This window comes from Sinocyclocheilus anshuiensis, unplaced genomic scaffold (assembly GCF_001515605.1).
Source record: "Sinocyclocheilus anshuiensis isolate Anshui unplaced genomic scaffold, SAMN03320099.WGS_v1.1 scaffold940, whole genome shotgun sequence".
NCBI lineage: Eukaryota > Metazoa > Chordata > Actinopteri > Cypriniformes > Cyprinidae > Sinocyclocheilus > Sinocyclocheilus anshuiensis.
Window position 1 is genome coordinate 847,808 of NW_015549620.1, and position 16,513 is coordinate 864,320.

The window sequence follows — 16,513 nt, forward strand, 5'->3', positions numbered from 1 at the left end:
TGAGTGTGGAATCATGGGAGTTGTGGTCTTCATCCCCACAGCCGATGCAATCCGACGGGACTCGGCCAGAAATCATGTTCATTTATGTCCTAATGATTTATTAACGTAGTAGAATGAAGCAGGGTGAGGCTGAAAGCCGTCGAAGCGAAACGAGGCCGCTGAACGAGCGTGACACACGGCTCGAAAGCAGCGGAGCTTTTATTATGCCACAGTCGACTGCTTCCGCTCCTTCCGGTCGTGCGTATGTGGGGAAAAAAAGCAGCGCTGTTTTATCATACTAGATACATTTGAAAGTTATGTTATAATGCTACTCTGTGCGGTCTAATAAAACGCACAACATATTAAATCGTCTTTGGTGTTTCCATGTTTTCTACAAAACAAAACCTGAAATCGAGGGGTTATGACGTCATTGGCAGGCGACACAATGACACTATGGACACGGTCCGTGTCACTAGTTAAAATTGCTTATTTCTCTGGATTTAAACATTCTTCGTAATGTAAGTAAGTCAGCAAAATATATAACACTGTTCTAGTGGTTTTTGGATATTTTAATTAAAAAAATCGTACATATTGTGCCTTTAAGTAATGACTTAAAAATTCCAACAGTCTGAGCAGTTCTTATGTGTACAGGTAAACTATTCCACAAATTAGAATATCACACTGACACAACACTTTCAACACTTCTTTCATCAAAATAATCCTGCTGTGACTCAAGGATCTGACCTGTGTTTTGATAGACTTTCTCATAAAAAGTAGCAAAGAAATAAATGTTGAGTAGATCATAAAAAGATTCCGAAACAGTTTAATGTGTCCTTCATATAATACAATTTAAATTTTAATAAAAAATCAACCTCTCTGGGACATAGAAGTGTAGAAAAAGACACTCCAAAACTACATTAATGGTTTTTCAATGACAGCCTAGACTGCCAATCAAGATTTTCTTCCTAAAGTGTGTTTTGCTGTATTCTTTGGGAATACTTTGTCCATATTATGCAAATATACAACAATTTTGCATTCACATATATTATAACCTCTTTGTCTATGATCTTAAATGAAATTATTCATAATTCGAGCTGTTTGGATTTCCAAATGAGCTCTATAATTGTAATTACTTTATGAACAGCATATGTTATACTAGTCTCTGTTTCATTCAACAACTTCACTATACCATTGTCATGTTACAAAACTATATCAATATTTTTATGATGCTTAAACCACATTGTAAAGCAGAAATAGCAAGTGATATGCATCAACTTTTAAATATACAGTCATTGATACTGATGTGTTAGGCCTTCATAATAAATAATATAGTTGATTATAGTTAAATATGGTTAAATATAGTCTATATTTAGGTTGACGGGACAAAGTTAGGTCATTTAACATATGCCTCACACACCACTGGAAAGTACTGCTCATTGTAATAAATAATCATTACATGTACACATGTGAGTGTCATTTCAGAGTTACTGCCACTATGGTTAAAGCACAAGCCTTGTTTGGGTCATTTTATATTATTTGTGGTTAGATTGGACCAACTGGCAATAGTCATACTGGAGCAACACCTATGCAGCAATACGCCAGACAAACGCTGTAAATTACTAAACTATAGAAGAGGGAAAATCTGTATTAGTGAACAATGTAAACAGTAATGTCCAGCATGGTGATGTAAATAAATCCAGACTTGCCCCACCTTAAGTCATTAAAATGTAAATTTGGAACAACAGAGAAACAGTTCTTCTATTTGTAGTCCATTAATTATGCTCACTGAGCCACATCGCTAGAATTTATTAGCTTTTTACTTATTTAACTCATTTATTTACATGGTAATGCACTTATCTTCTAAAATTGAAAAAAGAATACACAATATTAAACTATAATTGGCTTTTTGTACAGTGTTTTGGGATAGTTCATCCAAAAATGAAATATCTGTCATCATTTACTCACCCTCATGTTGTTCCAAATTTGCACCATTTTATTGTATGGACAAACTCACTAAGAAAATGATGAAAATATTATTATTTTGTGTTCCACAGGGGGAAAAATCATACAAAAAAATCATACATGACATAAGGGTAAATGATTACAGAAATTAAATTTTTGTGTAGATTATCCCTTTAAAGGAATAGTTCACCCAAAAATTAAACACCCTCAGGCCATTCAAGATGTATTTGACTTTCTTTCTCCAGTAGAACAGAAAAGAAGATTTTTAGCTGAAACCGTGGTCCTTGGTGATTCATAAAATATAGGCCAATAGGTACCGTCACTTTAAGAGTAAAATAAGCAGTTACAGAAATACAAAACGAATTCTTCAGATTGTGTCTCCTGATGATATATTGAGGTCTTATGAAGTGAAATGATTGCTCTGTGTAAGAACCCGAACCTGCATGGATTAGGTAATGATGTTGTAAATAATGTTCAGTTTCAGAACATTCTGAACATTCAGTTTCACACAGACCAATTGTTTTACTTCATTAGACCTCAATACGTCGTCAGGAGCCACGGTGATTCATTTTGTGTTTTTATATCTGCATTTTTTTCTCTCAAAGTGACTGTACCCTTGACTTGCATTTTTTGAATCACCAGGGATCATGGGTTGAGCTAAAAATCTTCTTTACTGTTCTACTGAAGAAAGACAGTCACCTATATCTTGGATGGCCTCAGGGTGTATAAACACACAGCAAATTTTCAGTTTTGGGAGAACAAATCCTTTAAGAAGTGCTTTTTATTTGGAATGAAAAAGAAGGTAAATAGAAAATCATTGATGGTATACAATGTAATATTACTTAATGTACAAGATTGTATTGTGATGTATGTTGGTGCAGTCTCAGTTGATATATTGAGCGCCACCATGTGGAATGATCTCTGAAACACCCCATCCAATCACATTCCCACGGCTATCACAGTATCCGTCTTGATTGGTGTACTCTTGAATCCTCCCTGCTTCCAGCATGTGGTCCCACATATTCACCCCTGTCATTTTTCCAGTGAAGGCAACCGATGAGTCCAGATCTCTGTAGATACCCGACCGGCTGCGTTCTTGCCCGAGCAGAATGAACCCATTACCAGGCAGTACGTGCCCTTCGGCTACTCCAGGCACTTTGGCAACGTTCTCTCCGTTCACCCACAAAGTGGCCAACCCCTGCTCTGAGCTCCAAGCTGCACAGAAGTGTCCCCACTGCCCATCTGTTACTACGCTGTGAGCTTCCACTAGATGGGTTTCACCACCCACTGTGAGGAGCACCGAGTGTCTTGCCAAAAGAAGCTGGAGTTCTTGAGGGTTTTTCTTGGTTCCGTAAGAGAAAAGCACTGTTTTATTCAGCGACTGAGTCACTTTGGCCCACAGACAGATGGTGAATGATTGTAGGGACATGGACATGGAGGGTGTTACCTCGGCGAAGATGTGCTTGGAGCGCATTGGGAATAATAAAGCCATTTCACAGCCTTAAAAAAAAGAGGAAGAGCGAGCAAGAAATTGAAGATTCATTATTACTCTTAATCATCATGCAAGTAATGACAAAGTACAGTGTTTTCAAAGTATTTGCAAAGTATTTATTTATAATTATTTCTCAGGGCCACAGATATTTTATTTTACAAATTTTGTTACAAGTCAGAAGTTTGGAAGATCTTTTTATGTTTTTGAAAGAAGTCTCATATGCTGAATAATAAATAAATAAATTTATTATAAAACTGAATAAAACTGCAAAAATACAGTAAAAACAGCAACATTATGAAATATTATTACAATTAAAAATAATTGTTTTCTGCTAAAAATATATTTTAATATGTAATTTATTCATGTGGTGCCAAAGATGAATTTTCAGCAACCATTATTTCAGGTGTTCAATTTTTTTGGTGCTCAATCATTAATACAGGTTCTTATTACTGTCGATGTTGAAAACAATTTTTGCTGCTTAATAATTTTGTGGAAGCCGTGATACTTTTTTTTTTCAGGATTCTTTGATGAATAGAAAGTTCAAAAGAACAGTGTTTATTTACAAATAGAAATCTTTTGTAAGATTATTTGTCTTTACTGTCACTTTTAGTCTCTTCTATTGATTAATTTAAAATACTGTATATTATAAATTATTTCTCGATAGTACTGTTTTTGCTGCATTTTTGATAAATGAAATTCAGCCTTGTTGAGAATAAGATAGATAAGATTGAGGATAAGATAAATAAATAGTTTTTCAGTGTTTGTCTGCCCTGTCTGTTCCTCATGCCCTAAACTAAAATGCCCTTTTTGAATTAAATTAAATTAAATTAAATTAATTTTAAAACAGTGAAATCATCATGGATTTGGGTTTTCTTACAGTTGAAGCATCTACCTGAGGGCAGGAATCGGTGTGCCGTTGCTCGTTGGAAAAGGGCTAGCTGGGCATGTACCCTTTGGAGATCCGCAACGGTGGCCATTAGCGCTCTCTCCAGCTTACCACCATCTGCACTGCTTGCTTCTTGTTCCTTTGGATAAGTGGAGAAAGACTTCATGGCCAGTTGCCCCAGACCTGCTCTCAGCAGTGAGCTGCTCTCCAGTTTGGTGAGACGGGTGGCCTGGTTCCTGCTGTACTGAATGAGCTGCTGCAGCGTCTCATTGTTTTGGGCTTGATACATATCCGCAGCCTCTCTGAGCTGGTCCATGGCTTGGTTCAGATTGCGGTTCATCTGTTCACTTATACATTTACAGGTGTTTTCTGAGGCCTGGACACATACGTTGTTGTTGTTGTTAAGCTTATGGAACTCCTTCCGTATGGAGTCCATCTCCGCCTTAACCATGTCTTCTTTCTGCTGCAAGAGCATGTCTTGCTTCATTTGATAGTCCTCCAGCATGATGAAAAGTTTGTCCCAGCGTGAGAGGTCTTGAGGCGGACATGGAATTTGTGTAGCACCTGCTGTGAACAAAGAGTATGGTTTTTACTGCTCTGTGTTGGTGCAACGAAACCAATTTTAAAAGGTAAAACCATCATATAATAACGTACTTGTAATGAATAACATGATTGTGGTTTGTTGTCATCCTTTGTTCTTTCCAGGGCTGCTGCTAAAGGTTCTATAGTGGCCACAAGGATTACTAACTGCCACTTTGCTAAACTCTCAGAGACAAGTTCTCTGAAAATGAATAACCTTTATGATGCTCCTAAGTATCCTCTGGTTAATATGTTCAAGCTCCAGGCTTGGGTTTGCAGGAGAGTGTCAGTGGAAAGGTATGTACATGTCAAATGTCAGGAAACCTGCCAACACTTTTGTATTTTTGAAAGCTATGGGTCATGGCTCATGACATTATGCTTTCATAGCACTGTACATTACAAATTCAGATATTTAAATAGATTTGAGTAGTTGACATGAAAGATTTTTAGAAAGTTGCCATATTTTGTGGTGTGATATGCAACATTTAAAACTTTTAACAGCAATATTTAGCAATTGTTTTTATAATTATTTGCATGTGGCTTTTATGACATATCAGTTAAGAGATTTTATGGAATATTTGTTCTTTTAAAATGAATTTGTCACACATTAAGAACATTTAAATCTTGTGAAAAGCATAAATGTGATTTTTTAAAAACGGCATGAAGTATTTGTATTTTTGAAATTAATTTGTCACACTTCCAAGACCATATAAAACTGACTGGTGAAGACAAAAATGTACTTAAAAATAGAGAAAAAAATTATAAGACCTGATGACCAGTTATAGACCTAATACACTATCCTTTTTTTACATTTATACATTTTAACCTGAAATCCTATTAAAAAAAAAATAATAATAATAATAATTCAACTACCTATTTATTCAATAGTTCTGTGTTTTTTTTAAATAATTTGTCATGCAGTCATGATTATTTTAAAAAGTCAAATGAGAAGCAAAATTTCAGTACAGCAACGTGTATAAATAAAAAAGAAGAGATATCTGGAATTGAAAAATACTCACTTTTCAGGCGTTCACCATTGGAGATTTCATTATAGTAGGAATCAGAGTAATCCTGTCCATATTCATAACTAAACACATTCCCACTCAAAAAGCAGGGCAGGTAGAGGGCCAGCACGGCCCCGGGCGCATACATTCTGATGTTAATGCTGGTGTGTAAATTAGTCTGCCCCTGCATGTAATCAGATTATTTTGAAGTACATCAGATGTTCCACAGCCACTAAGATGCCTTGTGGTTGTTCCTGAGCGTACATGAGGCTAAGCAAGCTCTTTTTAAACACAGCACTGAGAGCAGGGCTGTCACAGTGTGAGTAATGCTTTGTTGGAGGTGGGCAGCATATGTGTACTCAAATGTCACAGCCTCTACCGCTGGTTGGGCAAGAAGTTGTCATGGGGGTGTGGAAAGGGGATGGGTCTCCCCATATGAGAATTTTGCCTCAGGTCAAGGTGAAAGGATAGAAAGAGAGATCTGGGCAAAAAGATGTTTGATCTTATGGGAGTAGCTATAATAACTCCAGAGGGAGCTTTCCTTTGCATGTTGTCCAGGAGTTAACCTCTCCATATCTTTCTTATCGCTGTTCAGCACTTGAATATGGCAGTTCCTCTTTTACGTCTGATCCTTAAAGGGATAGATCACCCAAAAATGAAAAGTTTATCACTGGTTACTCACCATCATGTAATTCCAAACCTGTATGAACAAAAAATAGGATATTTTGAAGAATGTTTCAACACTCCATACAACAAATGTCAGTGGGGTCCAAAACATTATCCAAAAAACATGAGACATTTTTGTGCTCCACAGAAGAAAGAAAGTCATAAAGGTTTGGTATGACATAAGGGTGAGTAAATCAGGACAGAATGTTCATTTTGGGGTCAATCCTTTTAATAATCTGAGGTTTCGGCTCTCTGAATATTAACAGGTCATATAAATATTAACTGTGGGTGCATTGGAGCATCAACTCTGATTGAAGTTTAACTTGTTCGCCATATTGGGAAATGAGAACTTGGGAATTTAGTTACGCAACACGATACTGAATTCATTGTATCAATTACTAAATTAATAAATCAAGATAAACGATGAGTGTTTGAGCATGTCATGTCTATTTACACCCTTAGGCCAAACTCTTAACAACACAAACAAGTTAATAAATACGATACAAAACAATGACGTGATATCATCAATGGTTTCCAGCGTTCATACTATTGAAGGAAGCATTTGTGACTTCACTACATTTTGAAAAAACATGCTGAAAACTTGAAGTCACTCTTCATGCAATATTGTGGCTGGAACACCTGAAGCTTATTATTATTATTATTCTTTTTCCAGCAGAATTTTTTTTGTCAGCATAAATCAGACCAGAGCAGATTTAAATGAATGCTCCACACACTGCTTATGAGCGGAGAGAAAATTGTAGAAAGCACAGCCAAATAATTTATTGAGGTGAGGACAAACATCTGTTAAATATTCCTTGTCTGGGGTGTGTCTTTAGTTTCCAATATACTGTAGGTTGTTATGAGAGAGACAGAAATAGCATCTAATAGTGTTTAACTGTAGACTGATTAAGTGTTTGTCTGCTTTTGTGCTGTGCACATGTGTGAATGTTTAATCAGTATCACTTTTTACAATCTGTTCTTACATGTTTTTCTCTCAAAATGAAAGTTATTGTAGTATATTTTATACATATTCAAAAATAAGTAACATAAGTACTTTGTTAATTTCTTGGGCACCCAACTTGCAAAATATACTGCTTTTATACTTTACACTTTATACTTTATACTTTATAACTTTACACTTATACTTTATATTTTACAGTCCTGATGGTATCTGAAAGCTGTTTGAGATTATGATATATATATAATTTCTGCAGTTTTATTATTGTGGCTTTGAACATATCCCAGAGATATATATGTATATTTACCTTTATAAAACGGTTTGGTTTAATAGTTTATTTGACTTCAGAGAATAATTAATTATTTTGGCATCATTAATATATATTTTTAGAATATTATAATATTCTGCATTATTTAATCTTCATTGTTTGGTTGTAGAGAACACTGACTGTGACTCACACGTCATGTTTTTTTCCCTCACACCTTTGGCACACACAGTTGTTGACACTATAATTGTTTGGCATATTTGTTTAGAGATGTTTTGGATTGTTTTTGCTTGTAAACGATGCTTGATCTGTGCATATTTCTCCTCTGATTCAGACAAGACAGCTTTTTCGCCAGAGAAATCAATAGGCCTATTATCAATAGAGGATTCATATTTTAGCTGAAAGCAATGGCTTGAAGTTACATTGAGGTTTACATTCGTAAAAGTTAAAAATGCCTTAATGATGAATGATGTTTCTTACAAACACGCAGCTTTTCACAAGACTTTAATTGATGGACTGGAGTCATGTGGATTATTGTGCTGTTTTTATCAGCTGTTTGGACTCTCATTCTGACGGCACCCATTCACTGCAGAGGATCCATTGGTGAGCATAATACTAAATTTCCCTAAATCTGTTCTGATGCAGAAATGAACTCATCGACATCTTGGATGGCCTGAGGGTGAGTAAATGTTCAGCATTTTTTCATTTTTGTGTGAACTATTCCTTTAAACTATTCCTTTAAACAGCTTTATTTGTTTTCCATTTTAAAATGATACAGTATACTATTTGAGCATTGTCTAATTATACCATTTTAAATTATTTTAGCTCTGTTGAGAAATAGATAAAACCATTTGACAGCAATGCTTTTCCTTATACACACACACACACACACACACACACACACACACACACACACACACACACACACAGTATTTAGCTGTTGTACTTGGCCCACAATTCCTCAAAACCTCAAAAGTAACAAATAAAAATGGTATTGAACATTAATTTTATTTTTAAATAAAACAACTTTATTATTAAGCAAAGTCCAATAGTAGAGAGTGCGTCTCGGGGTTCTGGTGCTGTAAGGTCAAGGTACTCTCTGGTCCAGGGTTTATAACAGTCCGTCAAAGAATACTTCAGAATGACCATGGCACTCTTGTGAATTAAAAAGAAATTAAAAAGAATTCTAAAAAATCAAAACAATTTTTAAAGAAATCTAAAAACTCTCCAACGCGTTTCGGCGCAAGGCTTGTGCCCAAACGCATTAGAGAATTTTTTGATTTCTTGGATGTAGCCATTTGATAATAAAGGCTTTTTAATTCACAAGAGTGCCATGGTCATTCTGAAGTATTCTCTGATCAACTTTATTATTACTTCATTATTTCTGCACTACTAATTCAAAATTTTAAGTAAACTATGCACATATGTATATGATTTTACTAAATATATGCTCATTAAAATGGGCAGATCTATCTACACCAAGTCAGTCAGAAAACAAACAAATTCCAAAAGACAGAAATTCTGAGAAGCAATCATTAATCTGAACATTTATGAAATCTCTCCTCCAGTGATTTATCATTGCTGGCAGTGAATTTCATTCCATTCTCCGTTTTACTATTTGTTACATGCCGCATACTATAATGTGTCACATAGAAACAGAAAAAGTAATCACATGTGATTTTGTTCTGTACTTATAGTTCAGCATTCAGTTCACAAAACAGAGCACTCTCAGAACAAAATTGAGAACATGTGGAGATGGAAATATTTATACTTCAGGGCCTTCTGGGGGGTGAGGTGGGAATTAGACCCAGCGTGAACCAGGCAACACCAGATCTGGGCAGTTTCTATAAATGGGTTTTGGATTGTGAGGTTTACAGGAACTGAACTTTCTGCAGGTGTCCTATGACGCTGTATCTCAATAAAGCAATGCAGCTGGTTTGCAGGCCAGGTCAATAACCGTACAACAAGGCACCTGTAGTGTATACCATATACCGGAGGGGATATAATATATCTACACTTGAATAAAAAAACTCACCTTTGCTTCCCTCCACTGACACATATTAAGGAATGGAAAATGACCTCAGGCCTGGCACTGTCTGAACAGCAGAGAGGTGAGAGGTTGAGAATGTTTCATACAACAGCAGGTTGTATGTTCACCATCGGTTGCCAGGTCTCTGCTGTATGTCACATCCACAGGCTTTGGGAAATCATTAGCATGTTAAGAAAATATAGCTGACTTTGCTTTCTAAAAGAATCACAGTTACTCTCACTGGCATACAAGCAGCCAATCAAATTTGCTTGGCGTAACGGCGGACAGGAACAAAAACATTCCTCAGGTGAAAGGAACATGTTCACCATGAAATCAGACACAGAAACATGCTGATTTACGTCACCCGGCTGTCTATGCCAAGCTTGCCATGGCCGACAACTTTTTTTTTTCAATCTCGGGGCTACTTCAAACCTGCCTCATAAAATACTGTATTGTTCAGTTTTAACTGTCCAGTACTGCTGATGACAATTCCTTCCTGTGGACTTTAGGTTTTTAGATATTTGATTCACTCAAGAATGTCTTGTTCATAATGATGGTGGTCTATGAAGCTTCTGCACTGTGAAATGAAGCACTCGTAGAAAATTCTGTGCATACGCAGACATCATTTTTGGTTTTAAACATCAACTTTTCACCCCTAGCAAAGATGCAGTGTGTGCTTTTCTGAACCTGTGAGGTGAAACATTACAGCTCTCTAACCAGATCCCAGTAGTGCCATTCAAGGAGCCAGCAGATCTGGAGTACATTATGAATCCCCCAGTCACTGACAGAAAGGATGAATAATTACCTGATTAAAATGTCTCAGTGAGTGATTTATGCAAGAATAAGCTGCAAGATGTTCTTCCTCTGGGACATTCGGTTTATTCAGTGCTACTCAGCTGCCAGTATGAGAGAATATGACACTTTGCACTTGCATGACTGACATGCAATGTAATTTAAATGGCTGTCCAACTGAGCTAATTTTCTGTATTTTGAAGTGAAACATATTGAAGTCACAAACACTGTGTAACAAACTGCATTCAGAAGCAAATGGGAAGGGGGCTCTCTCTCTTGAGTATACAGCTGAAAAAGCAGCTTGTGTGCAAGGTGTTATTTGCATGCCTTATTGACATGCTGGCATGCACAGAAGCTTCACTGTTGCAAACCTCATGAGAAAGTCTCCCAAAAGTGAAACATTTGAAAATAATGCATATAACTGTAATTCATATAACTATGCTGGAAACTTTCTTTTTCTTTTTTTTTATTTGCAATGTCAGGTTTGTCCAAATGCATTTAATTACATTTTAATGCATAAGAATGCATAAATAACAGGCTATTTTAAGTATGTTTCACAGAATATAACAGAACTGCAACTGCAGCAGGATATTTTGTCTATATAGGTCTTGTTTACTCGTTCTCTCTGTAACTTGGGACATGCATTTCACAAAATGTGGCACAAATGAATGTCTTGTGTACTTTAATTCTTTTGGACACATCTCATGAGGATATTGGTTGAGAGATGAGAGGGGCAAGTGGGTAAATGCAATGAGGTCAAATTGAGTATCAGTGACAGCTGGCATCTCTCCTGCTTCCTGCCTTGTGCAAAGCAAAGACCAAGGCTATCCTTAACCCGCTCAGCAAATCTAGCCAAATAGTAGGCCTATAACCTGAACAGTGCTAATGAAGACATTAAAGTGGAAAAAAGTTAATCACAGTTTTCTGTTCACAAATAGTAGCCTACCAAATTATTCTGTTTCTATATTTTTAAATCAAACAGAATATTAAATAGAAAATTAATATGTGCAAAAGCAAATATAAAGAGGAGCATTGTACTTTATTGCACTGTTAAAAAAAAGGTATTATATAAGTCCAGAAATCATATATTTGTTTCTCCTAGTATGAAATTAATTCCATCCTAGTGTCGTTGATATGAAGGAAGCACAAGATTTCCTGAAGTCAACAATCTTTATATGTCTTGTTGACCAGGTGTCTAGGCATATCACATCCCCTCTGTTAGCTGTCTCATCAGTTTTAGTGATGAGCCCCCTCACTGTGGTGTAGGTCCCGAATATGATGATGTGATTAATTTGGTACTTGGCAACACAGTCATGGATTATAGCACATCCCTGCGGGGACCTGGTGCACAGCATGGCATAGCAAGAAATCTGACCTTGTACTTTTTTGTCTCTATCATCTATCTATCTATCTATCTATATATCTATCTATCGATCTATCTATCTATCGTGGCATAAAGTTGTTTTATTCCATTTCCTTTAATTATTACACACAGTTACTAGCTATCTAAATTAGGGCATAGATCTATCTATCTATCTATCGATCTGTTGTTCTATGGTGGCATTAAGTTGTTTTATTCCATTTCTTTTCATTATTACACAAACGTTTACTAAGCTATCTAAATGAGGATATGTCGTAGACTTATATTGTTTTTATATATTACAAAAGATATATATATAATTATAAAATGTACTATCGTCGAGAGAACATTTGGTGCAGCACGACCCACACAGCGCTTTAACACAATTATCGCGGTATTCTACGAGATTTCACCATTTCAACGGAACCATTGACGTCACGTCCGTTGTTGTATTGCGTCAATTACGAAACGTTGCCATTTCCGCCGGGCTGACGAAAGGTCTACGTTTTGTGTTACCGATTTACTCCATCAGGATGTCTCTAGGTGTTTTATCTCCTCATATGAACACTCCAGCAAACATCCAAGGCATACTGATCGGCGATAAAGTGTATTCGGAGGTGTTTCTGGCCATCGATAGCTCGATTATACCCGAGGAGAGTCTCTCTTCGACCCCGTCCATGCTGGATGGCCTCGACCATGAGACTGAGACAGACCTGCGGATTCTGGGCTGCGAACTCATCCAGTCCGCCGGGATTCTTCTGCGTCTGCCACAGGTTACTGTCTAAATATGTTAAATTTTGATTTAGTCCGTTCGTTTAATTCGTAATGATCTTAACGTATAAGACAATGCGCTTAGCACGGCTAGCTAGCCGTAACCGGCACACTGAAACCGGCGGCCTTTTGTTTTCCAGCGGCAGCGGGTCCTTAAGATGATGCCTGCCCGCCCTGCCGTGTAATGTATTTTGGGATGTAATTAAAAATAGATTATTTGTCGCTCTACTATTAGCTGTCTAACAAGTAGGCGTTGTTTTTATGTAAGTCAACTGACATGAGCGTCGTTTTTCATACATTATTTGGTATTTCGAATAGGTGGCGATGGCAACTGGACAAGTCCTTTTTCAACGATTCTTCTACTCGAAGTCCTTCATCAAGCACAGCTTTGAGGTAAGTCAGAGATACAAAATATGAAAAAAAACTTTGACTTAACCCAGATTTGTGAACATAATTTATGTGGTTGTCACTTTGAAACAGATTTTTGCAATGGCCTGCGTCAACTTGGCATCAAAGATCGAGGAATCGCCAAGAAGAGTGAGGGATGTGATCAACGTTTTCCATCATTTGAAACAAGGAAAGGGCAAAAAGTAAGTCGATTATTTGTTTTTATTATTAGTGTTAGACATTTAGGAATTAGTCCAAGAAATTTAGTTGATGAAACCTGTAGAATTTCAACTCCCATCAGTTACTTGCTGTGCTTAGCTAAAACTTTGGATTGCACATCTAATGATGACTTGGAACCGTTTTGAAAATTTGGTTAAAGTCTAATTCTTGAATTAGACCATTTTTTTTGTAATTATAAGCATGCTAGTATCATCTGTGAAGAGAATATGAAATAAAGCAGAGGAAATGTTTTTATAATAATATATCATATGTAACATGTATTATAACAGCCGTTTTTGCGTTTTATGTTGAACTAGGAGCACCCCTCTTGTCCTTGATCAAAACTACATTAACACCAAGAACCAAGTGATCAAAGCAGAGCGCCGTATCCTTAAGGAGCTGGGGTTCTGTGTTCATGTCAAACATCCACACAAGGTAAGTTTTGATTTCTAATATTCTGCTGCTATCCGGAATATATTTTTGTGTGTGAAAATCCTGCAAGTTTCCATAATTTTTTTTCAACTCTTTCAGATTATAGTCATGTACCTGCAAGTTCTTGAATGTGAGAAGAATCAGATGCTGGTTCAAACAGCATGGTAAGTGTGTTTGTTTTTGGAGCTCATAAAAATGCCCTTTAAATTATGACTTGGAATTTTTTCCCCTTATAGAGGAGACTTTGCATCAGATTTATGGTTGGACTCATGCCGTGTTTCCACTAGTAAAATTGGCTGATAAGACCTTGAACTTGTGTGAAAGAGGTTGGTACTTAAGTATCAACAGGACCTAGTGGAAACACTGCATTATAAAGCATGAATTGCATTATAGCTTGGTATACCTAAAGGTAAGATAGGTTCACATCATTCTGGCATCACACGTTTTTTGTAATAAAAATACAGAGGTATTCTGTAGGTAGGGCTGTGCAAAAAATCGAATGCCCTATCTGTAGGTTATGTGTTTGGTGATTTCTTGCACATCTTTGAGGTTAAGGCTTATGGAGAGCTCTGTTTAACTTTGTCCTTTCTCTACTCTTTGATTAAAGGGTAGCCCATGGTGGTAAGTGTCACAGAAAACACCCGAACTCCTCAGGCACAAGACCAGGAACCCCTCCCACCTCATTGGCTGGCCTTTTCGAGACTGCCAGCCAATCCAGTGAGAGCTCTCAGTGGAGGTTCTCTGAATGGAAGGCTTTGCTGGGGGGTCCAGGATTTTCTTTTTCTCCCTCCCACAGAGCTTGAGTGCTAGTACTTAGTTGTGCGCTTTATGCTCTCTAAATCCAAATGATTTTTTTAGCAGTGAAAACGGTATGTTTTTTTTTTTCATATGAATCATGTTCATGTGAATTTTGTTACAGTAAGTTGTCCCTGATATCCACCATGAAGTGATTCTTGGCTCTCCTCACACCTTTTTGATATGGGGTTTGAAAATTTCGATTTCGCAACACATGCGCTTTGTTTGTGCTTCAGTTATTGTTCAGTTATTTGTTATTCAAATTTGTTAAGATTATACAATTGCCACCATCATGGCTACTTTTCAAAAAGTGAGGGAAAGGACATGAAGTTAAGAGTCTCCAGAAGCCATATGAGAGAGAGAGCATGGCAGGTGTTGCATAGGTGTTTCTTAATGTGTTGCAGGAATTATATGAATGATGCCCTCAGAACCAACGTGTTTGTGCGGTTTGAACCTGAGACCATTGCGTGTGCTTGTATTTACCTCGCTGCTCGAGTACTACAGGTACATCTTTGGATTTATCTCTTATCTTTATCGATTTCATTTTCTTTTTATTTCATTTTGTGTTTTTGTATTTCTTCAGATTCCTCTTCCTTTCAAGCCACACTGGTATCTTGTTTTCGGTGTTACTAAGGAGGACATCAAAGAAATATGTATCAGCACGATGAAGCTTTATTCTAGAGAAAAGGTAGCTTAAGTTTTATTAACTTGGCACATATTTGTATTACTTTGACAATCTTTATTTCTATTGTTGTTACTACATGCTGTTGTTAATACTCCATCCATCTCTCAGCCTAACAGTGAACAGCTTGAAAAACGGGTGGAAAAGAGGAAGGTGGCCCTGGAGGAGGCAAGACTAAAAGCCAAAGGACAGAATCCCAATGGCACGCCAGCTCTTGCTGCCATTGGTGGATTTTCCCCAGCATCAAAACCCTGTAAGTTTTTGTTCGGTTTGCTTTTACTTACTAAACAAGCTTTTTGTACTTCTCAAATCACAGGCAGCTAAAATGTTTTCCTTTTCCAGCTTCTCCACGAGAAGTGAAGATGGAAGAGAAATCGCCAAACTCTAAATTGAAGGAGTCTGAGAACAGACAGTTGTTTCCTAAAAGCCCCTTCAATGGGTAAGTTTTAAGTTTTTTTTTTATTTTTTATTTGTGCTGAGCAGTATGACTGTATATACTAGAGCCCAAACGATAAATCGTTTTGCCGATATTATCGGCCGATATGAGCCTGTCGCCGATATATCGGTATCGGCGAATATGCCGCCGATATGAACATTTTTTTTTACAGAACATATAACGCAGATAAAATGCTTGAAATGGTGTAATTACTTAGTTTGTGCAGCAGAGCGCGCTCTATTGTTTGCTACTGGCGACCTGGATGAAACGCTTTAAAGCTTAAGTCAATAGAAAACCATAGAGTGGCGTTCGAGAGGGCTCCTCGAGCTGAAGGGATCCCCGAATTTGGTGGAGATCCGCCGGCGCGTTCACGAGATAGTGACACCAGCCAACACTTTCACTTCAGTAAGGAGGTCTCTTGTTCAGGCAGCTTTCCCGGTGGGCCGGTCTGTTTTTTTGGCCGCGAGGGCCGGTACTGTCATGCCACTGCTATGGGGTTGAAATATGGATGGATCAGTTTGGGCAAATGCAATTTATTGATCATGAGCCCAAAATTTGGCAAGGCAGGAAAACATTTAATCTACCTGAGGGGAGACGTCTTTCACTATTTATTGTAAGTTAAGGCTGTTAAATAGAGGAGAAAATATATTTTAAAAATTTAACTTCTAGCGCATTCTTAAACTTGGACCTAATTTTATTGAAGTAGAAATTCAAGCAGCAGAAGCAGCCCACACTCAGCCCACAAGTTTTCTTTAATTGAAAAATATGCATTTTCATTCATTCATAGGCTATATGGTTGCAATAATAGCCATTTTAGTT

At 37.1% G+C, this 16,513-nt stretch overlaps 2 protein-coding genes across 5 annotated transcripts in view; one reads left to right on the plus strand and one right to left on the minus strand.

The window, feature by feature from the left end:
* Positions 1–2,181: 2,181 nt before the first annotated feature.
* Positions 2,182–6,208, minus strand: LOC107659376 (pentraxin-related protein PTX3-like). Of its 3 annotated transcripts, none has more exons than XM_016448290.1 (3): positions 5,918–6,208; positions 4,326–4,883; positions 2,182–3,441 (listed from the first exon to the last, which is right to left on the minus strand). In XM_016448290.1, exons 1-3 carry the CDS (start codon positions 6,090–6,092, stop codon positions 2,825–2,827), a joined length of 1,350 nt encoding a protein of 449 aa, XP_016303776.1. In that variant the 5' UTR covers positions 6,093–6,208; the 3' UTR covers positions 2,182–2,824. The 3 variants fall into 3 exon arrangements, with proteins under 3 accessions (XP_016303776.1, XP_016303775.1, XP_016303777.1); XM_016448289.1 differs by having other exon boundaries at positions 4,326–4,886; XM_016448291.1 differs by lacking the exon at positions 5,918–6,208 and adding an exon at positions 4,974–5,373 and having other exon boundaries at positions 4,326–4,886.
* Positions 6,209–12,418: 6,210 nt separating this feature from the next.
* Positions 12,419–16,513, plus strand: part of ccnl1b (cyclin L1b) — a 6,401-nt gene continuing 2,306 nt past the window's right edge. The window contains exons 1-9 of one of the 2 annotated variants that reach the window (XM_016448370.1): positions 12,419–12,745; positions 13,062–13,136; positions 13,224–13,333; positions 13,667–13,784; positions 13,881–13,945; positions 14,981–15,080; positions 15,160–15,264; positions 15,370–15,511; positions 15,601–15,697. In XM_016448370.1, the coding sequence (XP_016303856.1) occupies positions 12,506–12,745; positions 13,062–13,136; positions 13,224–13,333; positions 13,667–13,784; positions 13,881–13,945; positions 14,981–15,080; positions 15,160–15,264; positions 15,370–15,511; positions 15,601–15,697 (1,052 nt within the window). In that variant the 5' untranslated portion in view covers positions 12,419–12,505. The remainder of the gene's footprint in view (positions 12,746–13,061; positions 13,137–13,223; positions 13,334–13,666; positions 13,785–13,880; positions 13,946–14,980; positions 15,081–15,159; positions 15,265–15,369; positions 15,512–15,600; positions 15,698–16,513) is intronic. The other variant, XM_016448369.1, reaches the window with a different exon arrangement.